The 24,669-nt window shown below is 29.4% G+C and overlaps 4 protein-coding genes, 1 long non-coding RNA gene and 2 pseudogenes across 11 annotated transcripts; 5 read left to right on the top strand and 2 right to left on the bottom strand.

The window, feature by feature from the left end:
* Positions 1-293: 293 nt before the first annotated feature.
* LOC149884933 (uncharacterized) lies at positions 294-2,599 on the bottom strand (annotated as a pseudogene).
* A 1,828-nt stretch (positions 2,600-4,427) lies between these two features.
* On the bottom strand, positions 4,428-5,262 carry LOC149884932 (uncharacterized). Its single transcript, XR_016454739.1, has 4 exons — positions 5,235-5,262; positions 4,884-4,948; positions 4,620-4,717; positions 4,428-4,526 (listed from the first exon to the last, which is right to left on the bottom strand). It is a non-coding gene; the product is annotated as an uncharacterized LOC149884932 (long non-coding RNA).
* A 50-nt stretch (positions 5,263-5,312) lies between these two features.
* LOC145185441 (uncharacterized) lies at positions 5,313-12,822 on the top strand. Of its 2 annotated transcripts, none has more exons than XM_090095012.1 (2): positions 5,313-5,622; positions 9,967-12,822. In XM_090095012.1, the coding sequence occupies exon 2, from the start codon at positions 10,556-10,558 to the stop codon at positions 12,461-12,463; it is 1,908 nt and encodes a 635-aa protein (XP_089951138.1). In that variant the 5' UTR covers positions 5,313-5,622; positions 9,967-10,555; the 3' UTR covers positions 12,464-12,822. The 2 variants fall into 2 exon arrangements, with proteins under 2 accessions (XP_089951138.1, XP_089951137.1); XM_090095011.1 differs by lacking the exon at positions 5,313-5,622 and adding an exon at positions 5,888-6,008.
* Positions 5,957-7,532, top strand: LOC149884931 (zinc finger MYM-type protein 1-like). The gene is made up of 2 exons (XM_090094590.1): positions 5,957-6,260; positions 6,391-7,532. The coding sequence occupies exons 1-2, from the start codon at positions 5,957-5,959 to the stop codon at positions 7,530-7,532; spliced, it is 1,446 nt and encodes a 481-aa protein (XP_089950716.1).
* Positions 7,629-8,351, top strand: LOC149884930 (uncharacterized). Its single transcript, XM_090094589.1, has one exon. The coding sequence runs from the start codon at positions 7,629-7,631 to the stop codon at positions 8,349-8,351; it is 723 nt and encodes a 240-aa protein (XP_089950715.1).
* A 111-nt stretch (positions 12,823-12,933) lies between the features above and the next one.
* LOC145184330 (uncharacterized) lies at positions 12,934-15,226 on the top strand. Of its 5 annotated transcripts, XM_090095014.1 has the most exons (8): positions 12,934-13,076; positions 13,178-13,392; positions 13,642-13,739; positions 13,903-14,074; positions 14,170-14,327; positions 14,489-14,553; positions 14,673-14,770; positions 15,002-15,226. In XM_090095014.1, exons 2-8 carry the CDS (start codon positions 13,179-13,181, stop codon positions 15,151-15,153), a joined length of 957 nt encoding a protein of 318 aa, XP_089951140.1. In that variant the 5' UTR covers positions 12,934-13,076; position 13,178; the 3' UTR covers positions 15,154-15,226. The 5 variants fall into 5 exon arrangements, with proteins under 5 accessions (XP_089951140.1, XP_089951142.1, XP_089951139.1 ...); XM_090095016.1 differs by having other exon boundaries at positions 12,934-13,392; positions 13,642-13,688; XM_090095013.1 differs by having other exon boundaries at positions 12,934-13,392.
* A 2,154-nt stretch (positions 15,227-17,380) lies between these two features.
* On the top strand, positions 17,381-21,011 carry LOC149884929 (uncharacterized; annotated as a pseudogene). The gene is made up of 2 exons (XR_016454738.1): positions 17,381-17,559; positions 17,688-21,011. The product of XR_016454738.1 is annotated as an uncharacterized LOC149884929 (transcript).
* The last annotated feature ends 3,658 nt before the right edge of the window (positions 21,012-24,669 follow it).

Raw genomic sequence — 24,669 nt, 5'->3', positions numbered from 1 at the left:
TAAAATCTTCTAGGTCTGATGCCTGATTCATGAAATATGAATCAAGTAATTCACTTCGTTCACTTACCATAAATATAAATCAAAGTTCATATATTAACTTTGAAAAACGAAAAAATTGTCCTGTTCTTATACGTGTTACAGGATATACACCCTATCAAACATATTTCTTGACTCTCATTGTCATCGAATATGCTAATCCAGCAGATAACTGAAAATGTTTTAGTACAAAAGGTAAACTGGAATTTTTCACTAATATTTTTTTTCCCATATGCTTAATAATGTTTTTAACAGAATTGTGGCTATGAAAAAAGCCTTTTTCGTGATGATTGTGACTGCCTAATCCGAACAAGACGCATCTTTTGTATTTACCATGCAGCATTGACATCATAGATAGAAAATGTAGATTTTTCAAACAGGTTTAATTTTGTCTTCTGAAGGCATCAATATCCACAGAAGCAAAAGTCTAACTTTCAGCATGCTCTGATAAAACCTTGCAATAATAAACAAAATAAATTATATCTGGTATGCCCTAGGGTAAAAATAAATCAAAATAACTTAATTCATGATGCATAACACATTTTACCATTAAAACATTATTATAAGTCGATCCCTTAATGTTTGCTTTGACAAATCCTCACAATAATACCCGAAACAAAAAAAAAAATGATATAAAAAAAATGATAATGAAAAAGTATAGATCCATTCATAGACTAGTCATTAGGGGATGAAACTTCAACAAAAAGTATAGATCCATTCATAGACTAGTCATTAGGGGATGAAATGTCAATTAGTAGAAAACTAAAATAATTTGAAGCTATATTAAAAGTTAATTATTAAATAATACAAAGCAGACATTTCCATGCACTAATTTTTCTGCCACTGATTCACAAGAAACATGAAAATAATTTTTACAGCTGTTAAACTGCATAACCTTTTAATCTATACTGAACTTATTATCTATTATTAGACAATCTACACAACAATCTACATATTATCAAACAATCCACATTAATGAACATTAAAAATTGCAGAACTACTTTCACATTTATAAACTGTCTTTTCCAAATATGATCTTAGAAATGATGTAAAATATTTTGCTTTAAAGCAATTGTGCAAATCCTGGTGCATCACAGATTGATTGTACAAATGGATGAAACATTTTGTTCCATACAAATATCTACTGCAAATGCAATTGCAAACAAACCACAGTCAATTCCTACTATTTGTTGCTGACATGGTTGGTATAGATACATAACTGTATTTTTAGAAGGCGATATAATTGAGACAATTTGGTTTTGTACATGCAAAGTTGGCATTTGTTTCTTCATTGAGTCATAAATTTTAATAATTCCATCACTGCAACCACATGTGCTAATCAATAGCCAGTGAAAGGATCCGTCATGCAAAATTTGTAGCATCTCCTGTGACTGTTTGCTGAACATAAGATTAGTTCCTAATAAAGTGTCTTGCATAAATTGAATAGCAGGAAATTGATTTCTTAATATTGCTTGAGTAGCATTAACTTCAATATCTGTTAACATGCTTTGATTCAGAATACTCTCAAACACAGATACACTAACTGTAATGCTATTTTTGGGTGAATAAAAACGAATATGGTAAATGTTTTTAATATCTGACTGATTTTGTAATGACATTGTTTGACTATATCTAGTCTTTTGGACAACATTTGTTTTTGGATAACTACTGAATGACAAATCTAAATGATTTGCTTCTTGATGTTGAGTATTAGTTTCTATGTCTTAACATGGATAATAAGGTTTAGGCTGAGAAACATTTACTTTTGTCTTTAAAATTTCACCCTTAAGGTTTTTTAAAGTACATTGACCTATTACATTCAAAGCAGTAAGAATATATGGTCCCAACCACTCCTTAGATAAAAACTCACCTTTGCGATCACGCTTTCTTGCATTTAACTTCATCACTTAATCATTAGCTATAAATGTAAACATCTTTACACCTTTTTTTGAAACTTTTTTCATGTGTTGTTTGCACTGCTTTTCTTGACCAACTTATATATTCTCTCTAACTTTTTTCTCTACAGCTTCACAATCATTAACTAGCTTTTCTACTGCAAAATCAGATATTTTTTCAGAAAAACTACTAGTTAAACTATCATCAGTCTCATTCTGAACATTTATCACCTCAATACCTGGAGAATGTCTTAAATACGTAAGATAAAATGGAGTCATCTTTGTAGACTTCTGGCATGATATGTTCAGTCGATAAGCAATTGCAGATGTGTAACTAATATAAATCATCAAAAAAGAAAATAATAACAAATGAAATTGTACTTTTTAGAGAAAATGAGTTAAAATTATAAAGACTATCAAACCTATCCCAGTCATTCATCTCATTATTAGTATATTTGCTTAAAGCACACTTAAAAGTTTGATTTGTACGTTCATCTTGACCATTAATTTGAGGATGGTATGCTGATGTTACAGAATGTTTAATACCCATTAATTGAAAAATTTTATGGTTAAGCAAAAGTTATAACAAAAAAATTAAAAATAATTAATAAAAAAAATTTACTACCACAAAGAAAATGAAAGTTTTAAAAAACCTTTTAGCATTTACCTCATTTACAAATTCTCTTCCTTGATCAGTGATTACTTTTTTTGGTGGACCATACATTTGAAAAGTGTTAATCAAAGCAGTAGCTAAAGCAACAGCAGATTTTTCAGGCAATGCCCTAGCAACAATCCATTTTGTAAATAAATCTGTTATTGTTAAAACATATTTATTACCGTTTAATTTCTTTTTAAATTGAATGGAAAGTTTTTAAATATTAGGTTATGAGTACTGACATGCCTATTCCTGTAAAAGTCTTTGCAGCTAATCTTAGTCCTTGTTTTTCACTGTTCAAAACAGTGTTTGCATACTTACCCTCTATTACGTATTGCCTAATCTCTTCAAGACGTAATTCTTGAGTTTTAGCATTGATCTTAGGCATTGCTTAAAAATGAATGTAAAAATAATATATCAGAATATGCCAATTTATTTATTTATTAAAATTTACTGTAAAACTATACTCACTTTTAATCAATATCGGAATAAAATTTATGGGTGTTATTGTTAAGTTTATATGGGTGTTCTTTAGCTTTCGGGCGGACCTCTTAAGCCAATCGGCGTGCGACTCGGAAATAAATTTATGGGGGAAATAAATTTGTACAACACCGGCTGGGTTCTTCTCTCCTCTTCTGTTTGTCACTTCAATCATTTGCAACGAATGCAAGTTGCTAATCATTAACACGTCTCTTTTGTCTTTCCATTTAGCAACCACTACACCCACTCTGCTTCTGCTTATAACGTCTCCCTGTTTCAGTTTTGCTTTTGTACGGTCTTTTGGATTTGAATTTTTGTCAGTTCTTAAAGTACCACAAATATATGTTTTTTGATTTATCATGTGCTTTGTTAATTCAAAGGAATTGTAAAAGCTATCGGTGTACAGGTGATAACCTTTCCCCAGAAATTTTTCCATTAAATCTAAAACAATAGCTCCCGTTTGACCCAACAAATGTTTATCGAGAGTTGTCTCGCCAGAGTAGATTTTTACTGTTAGTACAATACCATCTGATTCGCAAAGCTCATAGAACTTGATACCATACTTATGTCTTTTATTTTTCACATACTGCCTGAATACAAGACGTCCCCTGAATACAAGACGGACCACCCGTTGTTCTAGCTCTTTCGGCGGCATTAAAAAATCTTCTGCCGTGGCAGCTAGATGAAAGTCTGTGTAATGATTGTCATCACTTTCTTCAGTGTTAGTATCTCCAGAACCTGGCTCTGATGCAGTCAAGCTCGAAGACGTAGTAGTATAAGCGAAAAATGAATACGAATCTTCAATATCATCATCTTTACTATCCTCATTATCTATTTATAAAAAATAAATTAATCATCTATAAAACACATTAATTAGTATACTATGTAAAAAATTCGAAGTGCACACTACCCAGTCGGCAATCAGCGTTGAAATAACGTTGAATTAACGTTGAAACCTAACGTTGAATTTACGTTTAAGCAACGTTTAGAATGAAAGTTTTTTTCAACGTTGATTTATCAACGTTAAATCAACGTTCGGTTCAAACGTTAAATCAACGTTCAATCGACGCAAAATACGTTATAAGAACGTTGAATTTACGTTGAAATAACGTTTAGAATTTTTTTCAACGTTGATTTATCAACGTTAAATCAATCTTCAATAGACTCAATTAATTGTGTCTACTGGACTATCAATGTATATTAAGCGTATAAAATATACTCAGTCTACAGTTAGACTATTTTTAGTTAAGTTTAGTTAGACATATATTTGTAAAGAAAAAGATAACATTTGTTTATGATATATATATATATTTAAATATTACATATATTTACATATATTTGAATAAAATCAACACAAATTTCTTTTCTTTGCTGCCACCTTTTCGAAATGAGCGTATTTTAGGAAGTCAATATTCCATCAATCAAAGTTTCTGTCGCTCCATTGTTTATAATAGTAGAAGCTGTAAAAAAAAAAGAAAATATAAAGTAAATATCAAAAAAGGAAGATTTGAAATAATGAATGGAAAAGTTTCACATAATTTATAAAGATATACCTTTAACAATGTAAAAATATAAATTAGTGTTCTTAAAGCATATTTTTCCATCTTTGCCTTTCATATTCATTGAGGCCATAAAATTGTTTGAAAATATTCTAAATTTTTAAAAGATAATGTAACTGTGAAATGATTATAAATAAATAATAATTTTTCAAATATTTGAATTGAATTTTTTATGAAATAAATTTTTTCTAAAATCATTAAACAAATAAGTTTAGTAAAAAGTAATTATGAATGTGATAAGAGCTATCAGTTAGTTACCTCAGCATAATTTTGTGTATTCTATCTTTTGAAGATGTTCCTTCAATTAATTGTAGCTGATTTACCTACAAAAAACATAAAGTAAATCTAACATTATGGTTTGGGTCAAATATGATATCAAAACATTGAACTATTTCAGATCTCTAAGACAAATTTTAATAAAGTGATCCAGGATTTTTCTAGGACAAATTCCAAGTTCCAAGTATTTTTTTAGGACAATTTTTTCCTATATAATTCAAGAATTTTTAAATGTTTTTAAGGACTGTTGTCCATCTTAACAATCTTTTTTTAACTAAAGGGTAATGTTCAATAACTAAATAGCTATTTAATAAAGTACTTATTACAACTCACCCATGATGAGCGCACTTTTTCATCATCTAATGCTCAGGGCCGGTCTTAGGCCGATTTGACCGATTGCTCCAAATAGGGCCCCGCGCTTGGTAGGGGCCCCGCATTTTATAGCATATCATTATAAATGGCAGTAATTTTTTTTTTATAAATTTCTATCAATCTTAATATAATTCGTACAGTTAACGTTGAACGTTTAATGCGCATGGTAACGTCCATTGTTATTTTTAGTTTATCTTAGTTATTGCGGTATATGGTATAAAATATATTAGTTTCCAATCTACTTTCGAAAGTTCCAGAAGTACTTATTTCCGAAAATTCACGAGGCAAGCAATGAACATGGCGGCAGCTTTTATATTGTTAAAGATTAAGCTGTATTTACTTTTGAAATGTTTGTAATATATTTTTTGTTTGTTTATGCTATAATTATTTTTCATTTTGTTTACTATTAGTTTTATTTACTTTTGTTTAACGCAAACTTTTCTCGCTTTTCAGTAAATATTTTATATTTAAGACTATAAATTTTATTGGATAATTTTAAGACTCTTAAAAAAAAAATAATCTTATAAAATAAAATAGTTTAATTAAACTGTTTAATTAAACTATTTTATTTTATTGTGCAATTTAGTAGTAAAAAAAGAGATAAGTTTTTAGTTTTGAAGAACACAAGCCAAATTATGAGTAAAAGACAAAGGGACGTCGGTAGAAAATATCTAAGTGGTAATATGAAGAGAACCTTAGCTAAGGTAAAGAAAACTGAAGCAGAAAAAGAAAAAGGTGCGTTAGATAAATATTTGAGTAAATCAGTAGATCTGTTTGAAACTGAAAAATCAGACAAACAAGTCGAGTCAGACGACATTGAAACAAATATTTCTAAAGAAATTACATCAGAAGGTAGTAGTAGTTTTCTTTCTGGATGTAATGCTCAACAAAATACATCTGAATTATGTATAAATATATCTGTTAACACACACAAGGATAATGAGGATATTTCAGAATCAAGAGAAGAAAATTCAAACCCAGCACTATGTGATATTTTAAAGATAAAAGATGACCCTGCTACATGGCCAAATAAAATAAATCAAAATGTCAGAGATTATTTAGTGAACGAAGGACCCCCTAAGATCACTGTAAGAAAATTTTCCGCAAAATGAAAAAGGGTTACATTTTTCGAAATTTCATTGTAAAAGAAAATTAAAAAATGGGGAAGTTATAGAACGACCATGGCTAATATATTCTGAATCATTTGATAAAGTTTACTGTTACTATTGCAAACTTTTTGACACAAATTCTGATTCTGCACTTGCTACTTCTGGATTTGACAGCTGGTCAAATATTCATACAAGATTAGAGGATCATGAAAAATCAAAAAAACATTTGCAATGTACACTTAATTGCTATGAACTGCAGCAAAGGTTATCTACTGGATTAACTGTTGATACATTAAATGAAAAATTAATAAGACAGGAAACAAAACGCTGGAATCAAGTCTTTGAGCGACTTGTTGCTTCTGTACAGTTTTTGGCAGAAAGGAACTTGGCATTTCATGGGTCTGAAGAACAAATTGGAAATCCACATAATGGCAATTTTCTAGGCGTCATTGAATTGCTAGGAAAATTTGATCCAGTTATGCAAGATCATATACAGAAAATTATTAACAAAGACATTCATGATCATTATTTAGGCAAGACCATACAAGATGAAATTATTGATACTATAGGCCAAGCTGTTCTACAGGAAATTATTGCTAGAATTAAGTCGGCAAAGTATTTTGCAGTGATTCTTGACTGCACTCCTGATATCAGCCATCAGGAACAGATGTCAATGGTGCTAAGATATGTCGCTGATGGCACACACTCAGATGTCCCAGCAGGAATTTATGAACATTTTATAAAGTTTATTATAGTTAAGAGCAGCACTGGTGAAAATTTATTTAACACTCTTGTGAAAGAAATTGAAATGCTAGGACTAGATGTTGAAAACATCAGAGGACAAGGGTATGACAATGGAGCTAATATGAAAGGGCACAATTCTGGAGTGCAAGCACGACTTTTGGAAAGAAATTCACGAGCTTTCTATACTCCTTGTGTGTGCCATAATTATAATCTTGTTCTAGGAGATATGGCTAAAACGTGTTCAGATGCCATGACATTTTTTGGAACCCTGCAGCGTATTTACACCCTTTTTGCTTCATCTACAAAAAGATGGACTGTTTTTAAAAAGCATGTGAAATGCCTGTCTGTTAAACCATTATCAGAAACAAGATGGGAATGTAGAATGGAAAGTGTTAAAGCTGTATGATTTCAAGCCGCAGAAGTGTGTGATGCTTTAGAAGAACTAGCAAAAAACGCAAATGATGCTCAAGGGAAAAGTGAGGCTGAATCATTAGTAAGCCAAATGACAAATTATAGGTTTCTGGTTGCACTATGTTTTTGGCACTCTTTATTGTTTCAAGTAAATTTTACTAGCAAGGAACTTCAAAGCAATACCATAGACATTGCTGCGGGGCTGACATCTTTTGAAAAATTGTTTGATTGGTTGAAGACATACCGAGAGACAGGCTTTGAAGCAGCATTGATTGATGCCAAAGAGCTTGCAAATGAGTTAGAAGTTGAACCCATATTTCAACAGAAGCGCTGTTACAAGAAAAAGAAAATGTTTCTTTATGAATCTTCTGACGAACCAATTTTAGACCCCAAGACAGAATTCCGTGTAAATTTTTTCAATCAAGTTGTAGACAAAGCATTGCAATCTCTTCAACCACGGTTTATGCAGCTGAAAGAACACCATAAACTTTTAGGATTTCTATGTAATTTTCAAAATATGTCTAAAGAAGATCTCAGAAAACATTCAGCCGACCTAGAAATTGCTTTGACAGACATTACAAAAGATATAGAAGGGTTCATGCTTTCCGAAGAAATGGAGGCAATTAAGCCAATACTGCCCGTTCAACAACAAAAACCCAAAGAACTCTTTAAATATTTGGCTTGTAATGATAGGTCGACTGCATTTCCAAATTTGTTCATAGCCCTAAAAATACTGATGACAATTCCAGTTACAGTCGCTTCCGGTGAAAGAAGTTTTTCAAAACTAAAATTAAAACCTACCTTAGGTCAGTAATTAACCAAGAACGACTAAACAATTTGGCACTAATATCAATTGAATCTCCTATAAGTAGAGAAATTAATTATGAACAAATTCTAAAAGATTTCGCAAGCAAAAAAGCAAGAAAGATCCACTTTGACTTATAGATTATTTGTTTATTATGACAATAACAAGAACTGTTTTGTTTAAATTCATTGTAATATTTTTATTATTGTTTATTGATTCGTTTGTGGAGTTATGTTTTTTTGTATAATAAATGTGTTTCAATAATTTTATTAATAGTAGTTATTGTAAAAAAAAAAATCAGGTAGGCCCCGCAAGCATTCGTTAAATTGGGCCCCACAATTCGTAAGGCCGGCCCTGCTAATGCTTTATCCACTTCAGTGAACTCCACTTCTGATAAAATAACCCTTATTTGGGTTACAATTTCAATATTAGAAGCAGGCTCAGTCACTGTTTTGATTTCTCAGTCACTGTTTTGATTTAAATTTTTCAGTTTTTAAAACTTTTAAATCTTATATGAATTTTATATTTCTACAAAAAAAAAAAATTTAAATAAAAATTTACTTTAAAATATAAAATATCATACTGCCTTCAGACATTGGAAACTTATCAACTTTATCTAATTTCTGTAGTTTATTTCTATTTTTCTTTACTTCATTGTGTGGTTAATTGTTTTTAACTAATTTCTTTATACAAATTGAACTTAAAACACATAGATTAAAAAAGCTTTGTCAACACTTTGCATCACTATCAGTTGAATATTACACTTTATATTATAATTGTATCTTTTTTAAAAAAATAACACAATGTTATTTTAAATTAATTAAATAAATTTAATGAGACAATAACCTTTATCTTGAAAAGAAGAATTGATATCTTCTTGGAAAAACTTTTGGCAAGGTGAGTTTAGGTTCTTTCCATACGCATCAACTTTTGGCTCTAAAATTATAAATTGAAAGTAAAATTAAGTTACACAAACCATTAAAATATATATTTCATAAATACAACGATATGATAACATGTCATTGTATATATGAAATCATATATACAATGTATATATGATTTCTTAATAAACCTAATATATATGTATGTATGTATGTATGTATGTATTGTATGTATGTATGTATGTATGATAATTCCAGCATATAAACTAATGCCTACTTGGAAAATAACTAGGAAATTCTCTTTGTTTATATTTTCTTTGTTTATATTTTCGAAGAAAATCAACATCCTCATTGTCACTTTTTTCTTCTGTGGTTGTAAACTCAAAATTTTCACAATCCTGTTTGCTTTCTGTGGAAATGAAAAAGTTATAACAGCTCTTTCTCTTAGCCCATTAATTAAAAAAAATAACTTTAAGAAGTAGATGTAATACCAGAACAGAATTTAACTTTTATTATTGGAAACTTTTCCGATTCCGTGTCATACTGAAAGATTATTAACCGATTTCGTGTCATACTACAGTAAAAGATTATTTCAATTACTTTTTGGGTTTTACTTATTTTACTTTAAACACCAGCACAACTCATAGTTATTTAAAAACGGAGTTTTTTTGTCAACGTTGAAATGACGTTGAAAAAACGTTTACTGAGCAACGTTTAAATAGTAACGTTATTTTAACGTTTAGATTTGGTTAACCAACGTTGAAACAACGCTTCAACCAAATATCAACGTTGAAACAACGTGAAGATGATGGCTGGGTAAAATGTTTTTTAATGTATTAAAAAAGATATTTTTGTGTACTTCAAATTTTTTTTCACATTTTTAATAACATACAGTATAATGTGGTTATCAAATATATTTTAGCTCCCCAGCCGGCAAAAAACGTTATCAAAACGTTGCGTATAGGTTGCGCGCGCTAACGTTACAATTCAACGTTTTAAAAACGTTGATACATCGTTAGTTAACTATTCATAGTTAGTTTTTATTTAAATTACAGCAGTTCAATTTAAAAAAAAATTGCATTTGTTTTTTTTTTTAGCTTTTTACTTTTCTATATTATAAATATTATAAATTAGATTATAAGTTTATAAATGGGTTATGAAATTAAAAATGGAAGTTTTTTTGCCATAAGTTTACATAAATGTAAACAAGTCTGTATACAAGTTTACGAAAATCAACTATTTGATACTATTTTTTTAATGTTGTTCTCAGAAGCCCCACTTATTGCAAGTACCCCCTGTTGGCGGTATATGTATATTATCTTTTTGCATTAGATGTCTCGACAAAATTATTTAAAGACTTATCGTAGAATAAGCAAACAAGTGAAAAGGCTTATAAATGAAACAGAAAGTGATCATGATCACAATAAAGTGTTAATTAAAGACCACTCACCTACATTAAGCCTCAGTGATGTAACTGATTTAAGTTCAGAGTTTGATATTGACACAGACATCAGTACAGAAAATGAGCTTGAGCTTGAAAACAATATTGATGCCCTAAAAAGAAATGAAAACCTGCAGACTGAGTTAGCTAGTTGGCTTGTAGATAGTCAATGTAGCAGAGAGCATGCAGATAGTTTGCTCAGTATTTTAAGAAAGCATGGTTTAAATTTGCCAAAAGATAGTCGCACTCTTCGTCAAGTGACTCCTTCAACTATACCATGTTTAAACAAATGTGGAGGAAGTTACTATTACTTTGGTCTAAAAAATACAATAGTGCAGTTTTTAAAGGAAAATCCAGCATTTGTTAATGACCAACATGTAGTTGAACTAAAGGTTAATGTTGATGGGTTACCATTAAAAAAATTATCAGCTGATAATTTCTGGCCGATTTTGTGCTGTGTTAAAAACTATAAGCCTTTTGTGGTATGTTTATTTTATGGAAAAGGTAAACCATATTCTGTTCAAGAATTTTTATCAGATTTTATTTCTGAATATAAAAAGTTGAAGTCTGATAACATTTGCTATATTAATAAGGTATTTTCTGTGTCCATACTAGCATTTATTTGTGATGCACCAGCTCGGTCTTATTTAAAATGTATAAAGAGCCATAGTGGTTACAATGCTTGTGAAAGATGTCAAATAAAAGGTAGATGTATTGACAATTGTATTGTCTATGATAATGATGAAGCTGTCTATAGAAAACGAACAGATAAAGAATTTATAAAATATGTTTATAAGGATATTCACCAGAATAATATTTCACCCTTAATTGAACTGTCATTCCCCTGTGTGACAGGTTTTATTTTAGACTACATGCATACCGTTTGCCTCGGTGTGCTAAAAAGAATGTTAAAGTTTTGGAAAGAGGGTCCTGCATGCTGCAAAGTTTCTAATATTCAGCTGAATCAGATATCTGAACTATTAATCAACATGAGATGCTACATACCATCAGAATTTGCACGAAAGCCAAGGTCTTTAGCAGAGGTTAACAGATGGAAAGCCACGGAACTAAGACAATTCCTTCTATATACTGGTCCAGTTATTTTAAAAGATGTAATTAATCCAAATGTTTACCAACATTTTCTTGCATTGTCTATTTCAATGACTATATATTTAACTGATAACATAGAAAAGAGAGTGCCTCTTTTACAGTATGCAGGAGAACTTATGCATAGTTTTGTTAGAAAGTCAGGTCAGTTATACGGACAAAATTTCTGTGTGTATAATGTTCACAATCTGTTACACCTTGGTGATGATGTTAGACACTTTCAATGTAGTTTAAACCAATTGTCTTCTTTTCCATTTGAAAATTTCTTACAATCATTAAAATGTCTAGTTCGCAGTGGACCTAACCCGCTAGTACAGGTTGTAAAAAGACTAGAAGAAATAAAGTTAGTAGGAAGAAAAAAAGAAAGTAATCAAAATGAAATAAAAATAACAGCAAAATTGCATTTATCAAGTGATTTATGTATTTTACTTAAGCATGGTAACTTTGCTTTTGTACAAGAAGTTGTTGAAGATGGTTTTATTTGTGATATTTATGCAATAGGCCAAGGAAAAGAGTTTTATTCTAGGCCATGTAGCTCAACATTATTAAATGTTTTACATTTTAAAGCAGCAGATGCTATAATTGGAATTTTTGTCCAAAAGTGTGATGTCAAATGTAAGGCTATTTGTTTGCCAATAGCTGATGGATATGTTATGATGCCTGTCAGAAATGGAATAGAAAGTTATCTTTAATCATTCAAGATTTTTTAAAAGTTCAACTACAATAATTTTTTTCATCAATATGTATACGTTCCTTCAAAGTTAAATATTCACTAAGTGTTGTTTTGGAACTGGGGTAACTTGTTTTTTTAATTAGTATGATAAGATCAGTTATAATGCTTTTTAATTATTACTTGTTTACACTATTCATAAATTTTGTTATACAGAGTTTTTATTTATTATTTCTAAAATTTAGGGTTGTTTAATCAATCTTGTTTTACTAATCAGATTATTGAGTTGTGCCAGAAAAAATTTTTTTAGTAAAGTTTACTCAAATTTTATTTTTTTAATTTCTTAATAGATTTCTACTTGATATGATAGTTGCGTTCTTTGCTTTGTGTTTTTTTTTAGTAGCATGCTTTTTTATCTCTCACTTAAAGTTCTTGTTTATCAAAACATTTTGTTGTCAAAGAATTATTTGAATAGCAATTTACAGATATAGTGTGAAACAAAATAAAATATGTAATATAAAATTATTCTCTTTCTCTAGTAGGTAAATTAACAATGTTGAGGCTTTTTACAAGTACCACATTATTTATTCCTTTATAAATATGCATGTAATAGATGCCTGCTTGATACAATAGTGGTATTTTTTCCCTTCCTAAAAATTATCCATTTTGCTTTTATGTATTTTTTAACTAATTTAGTTTTTATATCACAACAGAAAAATATATAATGTTTTTTTAGAATGAGTCAAAAATATGTTAATAAATATTTACGGTTAGTATGGTTAGAAAATGGTAAAGAATTAGATGGTAATGTACCTGTAAACTGGATTTCTGAAGACCACAAATATATGTTTTGGCCATCAAGAGGCAATATTCAACATCAGATAAAGAATGGTACTAAACCAAATGAACAGTGGAAGAAGTTTCAAATTAAGAAAATAATGTTATGGAATGGTTTGTTTTTCTTAAAGTATTTATTATACAGTTATCATAGTATTTATTATAATTATTATTTTATCATTTATATTATTTATATTTAGTGTTTATTATAGTATTTAAAAAATTTTCTTGAAAGTAAACTTATTTTTACTGATGTGGTTTTATCAACAAAAGATTTCTGTTTCTAGATTAGGAAAAGTATTTAAACATTTAAGATAAAAAAACTGCATGGGACTTTAGTCTACATGAAATTTTTTGTTTTAGACAGTTATAAGGCTTGCAATGAATATGAAGCCACAACCACCCCAGAGGTTAGTGATCATCTTGATTGGCCAACTCCACCACTAAGCAAAAAATTTAGGGTAAATGTTTGTTAAAAATTTAACAAGGATGCATAAAAAATGTCGTTATATAAACAAAATATAAAGCAATGATAATTTCAATATATATGGTCATGACTATATAAGTGTAAGCTCTTAGATTTTGTAAGTTTATAAAGTACAACTAGTTATTATAATTTATTAGAGTACTTCAGTTAGTCACAGCCAGAATGAACATCCAGAACCATCCACATTTATAAGACAAGGTGGATATGATGAAGAGCCTGATGAAGACAGGGAAAGTGATTATGATGATGAAGTCTTTGCTTCTACATCTCAGGCAAACATAAATCAATCATTTTTATTGGCCCAAGAGAGTGAGTGTATTATTTTCTTTTTATGAATATGCATCAGACCTAGTGGTATGCTGAAAATTGTTGATTACTTAATTGAATGTTGTAAATTTATGTAGAATTTCAAAAGCGGGTTTTACACTTGCTGATGGAAATAAAAGAACTTCTAAAAAGATCCAATAATCCTGAGGAAGTAACTTTGGTGCAATCAACACAATTAGAGGAATTTTATGCCTTTGATAAGACCTTAAGTGAAAAGGCTGTTCAACTTAATGTGGTTAGTAATAATATTGAACATATAATTATTTTATTAGTTATTGATTGCAGCTTAAGTTCACTTTATGATGTTTCAATGGTACTTTTTATGCAGTACTAATTATAAAAATTACTTTTAATAAAGTGTTTTTATTTGTATAAAAATGTATTTGCATATAATAGTTACAGCAGCTTTCACGAGTTGGTGGTCATGATGCAGATGCAATGGTATTTGCAATGATCAAGCGGTATGGATATTAAATTCAGGAAGTTGTTACTATATTATTGTGTTTATTATTGTACAAAATGTTATTACATTAGCTACCATATCATTATTCTTTAAAGTTTGATAAATTATAATTTCTAGATTAATGAGTAATTGGGTAATGAGCCAGCTGTGTGTCAAAGGAAAAACAAAGAATAAAATCACTTTCCAAGAAATGGCAGTCTTTCCTGTTCTTATAGGTATAATAATGTTTTGTTTTCATATAAAGAAGTTTTTTATCACTTAAATTTCCTATAAAGTAACTATTATGTGTATTTTTTATTTTACACTGTTTTTGAATGTGACTATTTGCTCTGTGCACAATTTCAAAAAGTTTTCTTGTTTTATGTTTCAGTTACAGAGTTTACTCTTTTTTTTTTAAATAATAGTTTATCTTTTGATGAGTATAAGTACTTCATATATGTTTTCAGCTGCTGTTCAAAACACTTTTAAAGAGACTAACGAAAATCAAATAAGAAATGCAATGGAGAGGTGTCTAAAATATGCTCCGTATAGACCAGGTGGTACTAAATGTCAAACTGTCCGAACAGCATCATCATCTGACTCTAACAAATCGATGTAGCAAACCAAATCATTTTGTGAAGATAACTTGTATTTTTCGTAGCATTAATTTTTCAAAATAAGTCTTTCTCTAATGTGCGAGTTTTAATTTTAATTGTTTAATGTGGCTAAATGCACCCTAGTTTATGCGTTCGTGTTTTAAAACAAGACAATTTAAGAGGGTAAGAGGCTTGAAAACTTTCTATATTTATATATATATTTATACATACATGCATACGATTTACATATGTATGCATGTATGTATGCATGTATATATACATACATGCATACATACATGCATACATATGTAAATCGTATTCATAAATATAAAAGTAAAAAATGTTTCCGAATACGACCTTAAAATAACGTTGAGAATTCGTCGCTAAAAAAACGTCGTAAATTCGTTGTTGAAAAACGTTTTTAGGTGTTACCTATGCAACCAATACATAACGTTTTCGCAACGTTTATAATAACGTTTTTACAACGTTTTAAAAACGTTTTTTTGCCGGCTGGGTCCTAGTCTAAAAAACACATCAATTTAGAATTAAGAAAACAAAATATAAATTACCTTTTTTAATCATGATTACTGCCAATGTGCATGTGCAAAAAAATTGAAATATTATTTATAATAATAATGCATCAAATAATCTACATTACTACACCTTTTCAAGATGTAAGTGAGAACTTGAAAGTTGTAATTAAGAAACGTAACATGTAATTGAGATATACAACATGTAATTTAGAAGTCACAATATGTAATTTAGAACATAGAAGATGTAATTAAGAAACGTAAGATGTAATTTAGAAGTGAAAGTTGTAATTGAGAAAAGCTTATAATATGTATTTCAAATTACATATTGCAATTTCTTAATTACATGTTGTGTTTCTTAATTACATATTGCGACTTCTAAATTACATGTTGTATTTCTCAGTTACATCATACGTTTCTTAATTACAACTTTCAAGTTCTCAATTACATCTTGAAAAGATGTAGTCACCGCAATGAGTTATACTCATTACGGTGTTAAGAGTACTTCGGCACTGGAGAAAAAAATTCCTTCTCCATTGCCAAACTACGAGTATACTCGTAATGCTTTTTTTTGTCAGCTATATTCAGAATGTAAAATACTATAGAACTATTTCAGATTAAAAATATTTTTTTTATTGAAATTTTGATATCTAGCCTTGGCAATGAGAATGAAACCACGCAAAACAGCCTCGGCAAAAATTAATCACTGCAGACATTATGGCTCGGCAAAGAAATAACGCATAGCTTAAAATAGCTCGGCAGCGAATGTGTTAAGACATGGTGGTTTAATTTTAAGCATTTGCGGACATTTATTTAGTACTTCTGAATTTCATAAAAAACAATCCAACAGTAAAAAAAAATACCAAAAAAAAGCTTAGCTAGCGATTCCACGGCTCAACGAAAAACATTTGACGTTTGACAAAAAACACGTAATTTTCATGAACTTTACTCTCTTATATCTTTTTGTATGCTTAAGCAAACACCTTGAGGTTTTTTGCATCAATTAGTGATACTCAACCTCTTTTCAGCCATATATAGAAAGTACTATGATTTATATGACTTCATTAAAATTTTACCCATATCTTAAGACCACTTTTAAGAAAAAAGCTTGAAGTGGGAACGTTTTTTTAAAACGAAGCTTTTGGAGGTTAGGATTCCTTAGTACCAAAACACATCAAATTTTTAAAAAACTTTCCGTATATATTAAAAAAGGGATGAGGAATCTAATGGAATGTGGACACTTTTTAACTTTTATACATAAATTTTTAGTTCTTAGCGTTTCAAAACTTCAAAGTTAATTTTTATAGAAAAAAAAAGTGTTTTTTAAAGTGTCCAGGTGGAAATTGCAAGTTTAGTCTTTCCTCTTTTTATAACAAGTATTTATTTATGTTTTCTTGAAGAATTGATTCTAAGGATTTGTATATAGAAATTATGTATATATATATATATATATATATATATATATATATATATATATATATATATATATATATATATATATATATATATATATACATAATTTCTATATACAAATCCTTAGAATCCTCGGAAACGCAAAATCAAAACAAAAAACGTCATAAAATTCCTATATATATACATATATATATATATATATATATATATATATATTCCTTCGCATATTTTATGACGTTTTTTGTTTTGATTTTGCGTTTCCGAAATTTTACCTTTAAATAAAATTGAAACTGAAAGTATACTTCTTGATTAAAGACTCCAGTTTTCAAGGCAATAAAAATAAATTTATTAAGGTATTTTGTCTGGATTGTTCAACTACAAGCTTGATTCTTACAATTTTTACTCAAGTCTGTACTACAGATTCTTTAAACTGTTTTTTTCAAAACAAAACCCGGAAATAGTAATCAACTAACGTTCACAAAATGTGTAAGAAAGTTATCAGTTTTTTTTTTCGGTTATTTTTCTATTTTTTATATTGGTTTAGTAAAAGAACCTATGAACTCTAATGATAATTTTGTTATAATTGCTTAAATTAAGTTTAATATTAATTTTAGCTACCAAATTGTTGTCAGTAACACCAACCTACAAGAATATTTTGGGTTTTCTAAATATAAATGATGGCATTATTTCTGTCAAATATCCTGATTTTATATTAACTAATAACCACTTTTTAAAAATTTGCAAAGAAAAAGGGAAATATAACTTGACTTGGCAAAATCTTTCTTTATTTTTTACAACCTACTGTAAATATAATATCTCTAGAGTGATGCTAATTAAGTACTTGAAAAAGTTTAAAGATTATGTTGCAAAATTAAATCGAGAAAAAAATTTGGACTTAACAAAAGCTTTTTTAAGCTCTGTTTTGTCTTTTAATAATGCTTTTTCTGATGTTGTTGGTTTGTCACCTTCTGATGCTTGTTCTACTTCTATCCACAATAGTGAAATTGTTCCAAATCATGCTACTGTTTTTGTATCTTCTGACTTAAACCTGCAAATTGCTAATGATGATTTTTAATGCTCTGTTACCCCGAATTCTATTCTATACACTCCTTTAGGAAATGGCTCTGAAAAGTGTTTTCTTGAAATGCAAGTTAATGAAGAGAATCTCTCAGTTTCCAATTTAGATAAAACACTACCAATATTATCTGGTGATTTGACCTATCAAATAAAAAAATACAAACAGAGAATTAATCATCTCAAATTAAAAAATAGACAAATTGATAGGAGATGTAATGAATATAAAAGAAAATATCAAGCAATCTTGTCAAAATATAATGTCAGAAAGGTCAACAAAAGAGAAGTTAGAAAGGATTGTAGGATTAACCAATTGTTGCAGAAAAATTTTAAATTGGAAAAAGAAATTGATTTGGCTAGAAAGCATTCACAATCAGATTGACAAAAGGCATGGTATTTAAAGAAAAAAATTGAAAACACTGTTTTGAAAACATTTGATGAAATGAATGATTCAATCTTAATGGAGAGTTTAAATTACTTTGAAAATCTTTCAGAAGAGCTGAAGGAAAGAGTTAACTTTTTTGAAAAAAATATAATTGATGTTTTTGAAGGAGGTAGATATAATGATATAATTCGTTCTGTATACTATGACCTTTTAAGTAAAAATGTTTCTGTTAATAATGTTGAATCTGTTATCAGAACTGTACTACAAAAAATGGATGGTATTTCATGTGGCCCACTTCCAAAAAAGTCTTTGGCTGCTGAATTTTTTAGTGAAATGAACCTTTTATCAAAAGCTCAGGTTAGAGAGGCTATGTTGAATAGTACACACAATGTTCTTCATACAGATGGCACAAAGTATAATTTTAGAGAGGTTGGTAGTTTTCAAGTCACAACATTATCTGGAAGCTACACGTTTGGGATAGATGATATGTTTTCAGGCGAGGCACAATCTTATTTTGGAGAGCTAAAAAATTTACTCACTGATATGTCTCAGATATTTTCTCCTGAAAAGGAAAACTATGAGGATGATCTTCGAAAGCTTATTTTTTTATTCAAATCTTTGATGACAGATTGCAGTATAGTTAATTCAAGTTTTTTTAGCCAATTTGAACATTGGAGAGAAGCAATTTTGCCTTTTGTTGTTGAAAACTATGATCAGCTTCCTTTAAATGAAAAATTAAAAATTTCTCAAATGCATCATGTTTTTTGTGGCTTACACGTTATCCATAATTTAGGAATATATGCAGAAAAAGCAATCATAGAATGGGAAAAAGTGGTTGAGCAGGAAGGTCATGGTGGTTTTAAAAATTCTCAAAACTCATGTACCTTTGATATTTTGTATAAACTTTCAAAACTTACAAGTTATAGACATGGCAATCAACGGAATGGGAAAGCTGATGAATGGAAAGCATTTTTGCGTAAAAAGTTTTCAAAAAATTTTATGGTTTCATTTCTGCATCATCGATTTAATTTTTTTAATCTTAATGGTTCAAATTTCCTTCATGAATCAATTAGGCATGATATTGACAATATAATTTTTCATGCTTCAACCAGAGCTCTGGGAATTTTTAATAAACTGATATCAGGACCTCTTTTTTGTATTATTGAAGAGGAGGATCATATTTTTTCTTTGAATACTGTTTGGTCGCAAATGTTTAATTATTTTGTTTGTTGTTCTTCTGATGCATCAATAATGTTAAGTGGTTCTACATTTTTTGATGTCAAATATCTCACCAAGGATGAAGTGTTTGATTGTTTATTTTCTTATTGTAATGACCCACTTTTGGATGCCTTAACACAAGAATCTCTTGAAGTTATATGTTGTTCGTGTTCGGTTATGATCCAGAGTCAGTTAAGAGACCAATTGCCTGGAGGAAAATATCACAATCCAGATGTTGATGTTCTTGAGGAAACTCAAAACTGCCCACGTACTAACGTTGTGTCTGAACGTGACTTTGCTTCTTATGACTGCAGGTTAAAAATGAAACCTAACATGACAACAGTAGCTGCAGCTGGTGTCATCATGTTTAACAATAACAAAACAGCTGATTGGCTAGATGGAAAATCCCAGGAAGAAATCGCAAGGCTAGTTTTACTAGCAAGGCGAAATAGAAAAGGATATATCAGAAAGTACAGAGAAAAAAAAGCAAATATGTTTCAGTACAAAATCAATGAGACGGCCAAGCGCAACTTAGAAAAGGAAATAAAGGAACAAAAGACAAGTGAAGAAAAAGAGTTTTTGACAACAGAAATTGGAAAGGATGGTGGTTTAATTTTGTGTAAAGAGGATTTGGAGCAAATTCTTGGTACTGAAAATGAAATTCTAATGAAGTTGCAAAGGCAAATTAAATTTCAAAAAAAAGTACTTCAGCAAAAATTTCCAGAAAAGTGGTTACAGTTAGGAGAAAAGAGCAAAAGGTGAAAATTACAAAAAATTTGGTATAGAGGCATTAAAAACAAACCTGCTATCAATTTTTAAATTTTTAAAAAATGCTCCAGAACAACGAGCAAAAACAATAAAATGTTCAGTAATCAGACAGAATAATGAAAGACAAGAAATATTGTTAACATTAAAACAAAAGGTCAGGTTAGAGGGTGACGCTAGATTATTAATGGAAACTGGAAAAAAAAAAAGAACAGACACATCAAAGGGAAGGGTTCCAAAGTTTTTAGGAAAAAGAATTAAACATAAAATGGTAGATGAAGGTGGCAAGGGTGTATGGTACTCAGGGTTCGTAGTAAGTGTTTTAGATGACAATGAATTTGATGAGGAATGCGAGTTTGAGATACTATATGACGGATTTGAGGATAAATACAATATTGAGTTAGTCAAAGAGTGGAGGATGAAATGTGTTGTGATAGAGGGAAAGGCTGATGCTTATGTGGAGGGTAAAGTTTGAAAAAAGCATAAATGTTGTTAATTGTTTTTGACGCAATGTTGTTATTGTTTTTGACGCAATGTCAATTCAACTTCAATTTATTGTATTTATGTTTGTTATTATTATTATTCAATTTAATGTCTTTATGTTTGTAATCTGTTTGATCATCTAGAGCTGTGTTTGCGCACCCGCAATTCTTTATATGTATATTTGATTTCTGTTGTACCTCTGCAGTCATGGCAACATACTGGTAAGTCATGCTTTCTATTTTTGCCCTGAGTTACCTGCCAATAAATGTATCCTTGTGTTTAGGTTTTGTAAGTCATTATATGTATGTTTTTGTAGGTGCACCCACAAGACATGATATGAATACCTGTCTTCTGTTCACCTCTGCAGCAGTGTTGATTTACCGGTAAGTAATTATTTGTATGTTTGTGTGTACGCACCCATAAGTCACAATATGTATGTTTGTGTTTATGTACCTGTCAGTCATTATGTGTATGCTTGTGTTCTTTTGGACCTCTGGAGCACTATTTAGGTACAGGTAAGTCCTGCAAATTGTTGTGTTTATGTACCTGTGAGTCATTATATATACACTTGACTTCTGTTGGAACTGTGGCCGGAATTTCATGTGATAATACTGGTCAATATATGTAAGTTTCTTTTTATGTGCCTTTAAGTCATTATATGTATGTTTGTGTTCTGTTAAATCTATATATATATTTTTTAAACATCTTTATTTTAACAAGGCAACCACTGCAAGCAACTACTTTTAGAGTTGGAAGTTAATGGAAGAGCCAAGGCAAAGTTTATATAGCTGATAACAATTAACAGACAACTTAAAAGGTTGAAAAAAGATGGGTAATTTAACTTTATCAAAAGCCTTTGATATCCAGAGAAGTAGAATTGGCTTAACCACTTCTATCTAATGCTATGTAGTACTGTTCTGAAACAACAGTTAGAAAGTCAGCTCTAAGACAAGATGGTTGAAATCCATGTGTTTTTTATTTTATCTGCAAATAGAGCCACCTTTAAGCTTTTCAGGATGATCAATAGTTTTGGCTAAAAGTTAACCCATTACTTAGTTACACTAGTATGAATTAGGAGCGTTCCGTGTTTTGTATTGTGATGTTATTGTTGTGATGTTTTGTGTTGATAGACAACTTGGCTTACCTTCTCGTGGTGTCTATTGTTAAAAATGATTATTAGGTTTTTTCGTTACTGAAACTTGCTACCTCTAATCATTCACTAAAAGCCAAAAGATAAGTTTTAGAATAAAAACATTTTTTTATGTTATTTTCATTTTTTTTTTATCTTAGGCGTTTTCATAAGTTCACATAAACAATCTTAAAGAGTAAGTTTCTTATTTTATAATTATTTTGGTTTCAAATGTTTTTAATTTATACATTTTTAAAATGAATTAACAAAATATTTTTAACACGTTATTGTTTATCTGTGTTTCTAATAATAATATTTTTACATTTTTAATATTAATATTTTTACATTTAATAATAATATTTTTACATTTCTGCTGTTATACCTGCCTATTGCTGTTGTAAGAACTCCAAATTTCAAAAAGTTCATTTACTGTAAGTTATTTTCATTAAAAATTAAATTTTAACTTTATTAAAGAACCTTTTGTCTGTTAAATAGGTCGTTCTGAATAATTTTGACAGTTTTCAATGCACAAGAAGTTTCTGTTTCAATGCACAAGAAATTTCCTTACACAAAAAGTTACTGATCAGTCGGTAAATTAAGCAATAGTTTTAAAATGTATTATTTGGATTCCATGATTCGATTATGCATATTTGCATGGTGTAATTATAACTTAACCCCAAATTTTAATATCCAAAACCAAGTGAATAAGTAAAAACCCTCACCCTTTAAAATAGAAGATTCTGGTCAATCCCTTCCGATTTTAAAAAAAAATTGGATCATTATGGAAAATCTCAAGTGAAATGTAATAAAAGTTCAAAAATATCAACTACATTAAAAGTCGATATGCCAATTGGTTTGTGCAGCCTTTTTGCAGTAATTTACTGACCAGTCTGTAAATTAAACAATAATTTCAAAATGATGTATTATTTGGATTCCATGATTTGATTATACATATTTGCATGGTGTAATTGTAATATAACCCTAAATTTTATTTTCCAAAACTAAGTAAATATGTAAAAATCCTCAGTCTGTAAAATAGATGAACTTGGGCAGTCCGCACAGATTAAAAAAAAATTGTGGTATTTTATTTACTTGAATTAAATGAGATTCACAATTCTTATGAGATTATTTTTTTTGGTTAGTATGGATACCTTACTCTGCATAGCAGCACCATATTTTCGGTAGTTGTTAGTAATTTAATTACTTTTAATTTTAATTACTAACACTTGTAGTAACTTAATTACTAACAAGTATTAGTAGTCCGGGCGGCATATATATTAAAACATTAAACTTTTAAATACAAAATACTTGTTACAATAATTATTTAGATATGGTTTAAATTAAACTTAGACATTCATAATTTTCTTAGTATTTCAAAATTTTTCTTAGTATTTCAAAACAAAATATTACTGAAGATATATTGAAATTTATTCAGCCAAAATTTGCTGATTTTAAAGACGTTGATTTTAGACATGCTGTTCAACGATTTGTTTACTTGTATAAAAAAAAGTGGAAATCTGCAAACTATACTGTCAAAAATTTTGAAAAGAAGTTTGTGAACTGGCTTAATGAATATTTAATTGTCAGAAAAAAGACAATGAACCAACTGCAAGTAGACGTGGTCGAAAACCAGTTGCATTTGATAATAGTTCTAATAAAACTAAAAAACGGCGTGTATCTTGTTTAATTGAATCTCATTCATTCAATGAATTGTTTTTTGCTGCTAATAAAAAATTTAGAGATGAATCTAATATTATTGCTGCCAAGAACGTTTTAAATATTTCAAATACAGATAAAGCAACTGAATATTCAGCATACGAAGCACTGGCTTTAATAATTGATGCAAGTCTGACAAAAGCTTCCTATCAATTGATTAGAAGCGGAGCCTTAGAGAAAGAATATAACATTTACCCCGCTTACAATGATGTCCGAGATGCAAAATTGAAATATTATCCTGCAAACATAACAGTGGAGGACTATTCAGCTTCAGTTCCTTTAAAAGATTTAATAATTCATACTTTGATAAGAATCTGTGAAGTTCGGGAACCTGTGCTAAGGCACTTGATATTGAACGACAAAGCAATAAAAACAATGGCACTAATGACAATAAGGCTAGTTTTGATGGTGCTCCTTGCTAAAGCATTTATAAACAAGTTTTATCAGAACCCGACATTAACAAAGATTTAAAGCGTGAAGAATCATTATTTATTACTTGTCTAGTACCATTGGATTTGACTGGATTTAACAACAGCAACGAAAAGGTGCCTATTTGGAGAAATCAAAAGTCGTCCTCCACAGCCTATTGTAGACCCATAAGATTTGCATACAAAATGGAATCCAAGGAATCTGTGATTGAAGAAGATAAGTACATTAAAAGTGAGATAGAAAGCTTGGGTATGATTTTATTAGAGGTTTGCAGATCTTCTATTTAAGTGAATTGTATTATTAAACTTACAATGATTGATGGGAAGGTTCAAACGATATTATTGTTTTATAACTTTTTGATGTAATTTAAAATTGACAATGCACTATTTTTTGCTTT

This window comes from Hydra viridissima, unplaced genomic scaffold (assembly GCF_058129835.1).
Source record: "Hydra viridissima isolate aposymbiotic clone 2 unplaced genomic scaffold, HvirCarnegie_v1 scaffold_8, whole genome shotgun sequence".
Classification (NCBI taxonomy): domain Eukaryota; kingdom Metazoa; phylum Cnidaria; class Hydrozoa; order Anthoathecata; family Hydridae; genus Hydra; species Hydra viridissima.
The sequence above is the reverse complement of the archived record's forward strand: the minus strand, read 5'-3'. Positions and strand labels throughout refer to the sequence as shown.

What these genes read in the sequence shown, in the direction of transcription:
- LOC149884931 (XM_090094590.1), top strand. Translation starts at nt 5,957, where the DNA reads ATGAAGAGAACCTTAGCTAAGGTAAAGAAAACTGAAGCAGAAAAAGAA. An exon ending in AAATTCAAACCCAGCACTAT is followed by an intron (nt 6,261 to 6,390) that starts GTGATATTTTAA and finishes AAAATGAAAAAG; the next exon opens with GGTTACATTTTTCGAAATTT.
- LOC149884930 (XM_090094589.1), top strand. Translation starts at nt 7,629, where the DNA reads ATGACAAATTATAGGTTTCTGGTTGCACTATGTTTTTGGCACTCTTTA.
- LOC145185441 (XM_090095012.1), top strand. Translation starts at nt 10,556, where the DNA reads ATGTCTCGACAAAATTATTTAAAGACTTATCGTAGAATAAGCAAACAA.
- LOC145184330 (XM_090095014.1), top strand. Translation starts at nt 13,179, where the DNA reads ATGAGTCAAAAATATGTTAATAAATATTTACGGTTAGTATGGTTAGAA. An exon ending in ATTTTTATTGGCCCAAGAGA is followed by an intron (nt 14,075 to 14,169) that starts GTGAGTGTATTA and finishes AAATTTATGTAG; the next exon opens with AATTTCAAAAGCGGGTTTTA. An exon ending in AGTCTTTCCTGTTCTTATAG is followed by an intron (nt 14,771 to 15,001) that starts GTATAATAATGT and finishes ATATGTTTTCAG; the next exon opens with CTGCTGTTCAAAACACTTTT.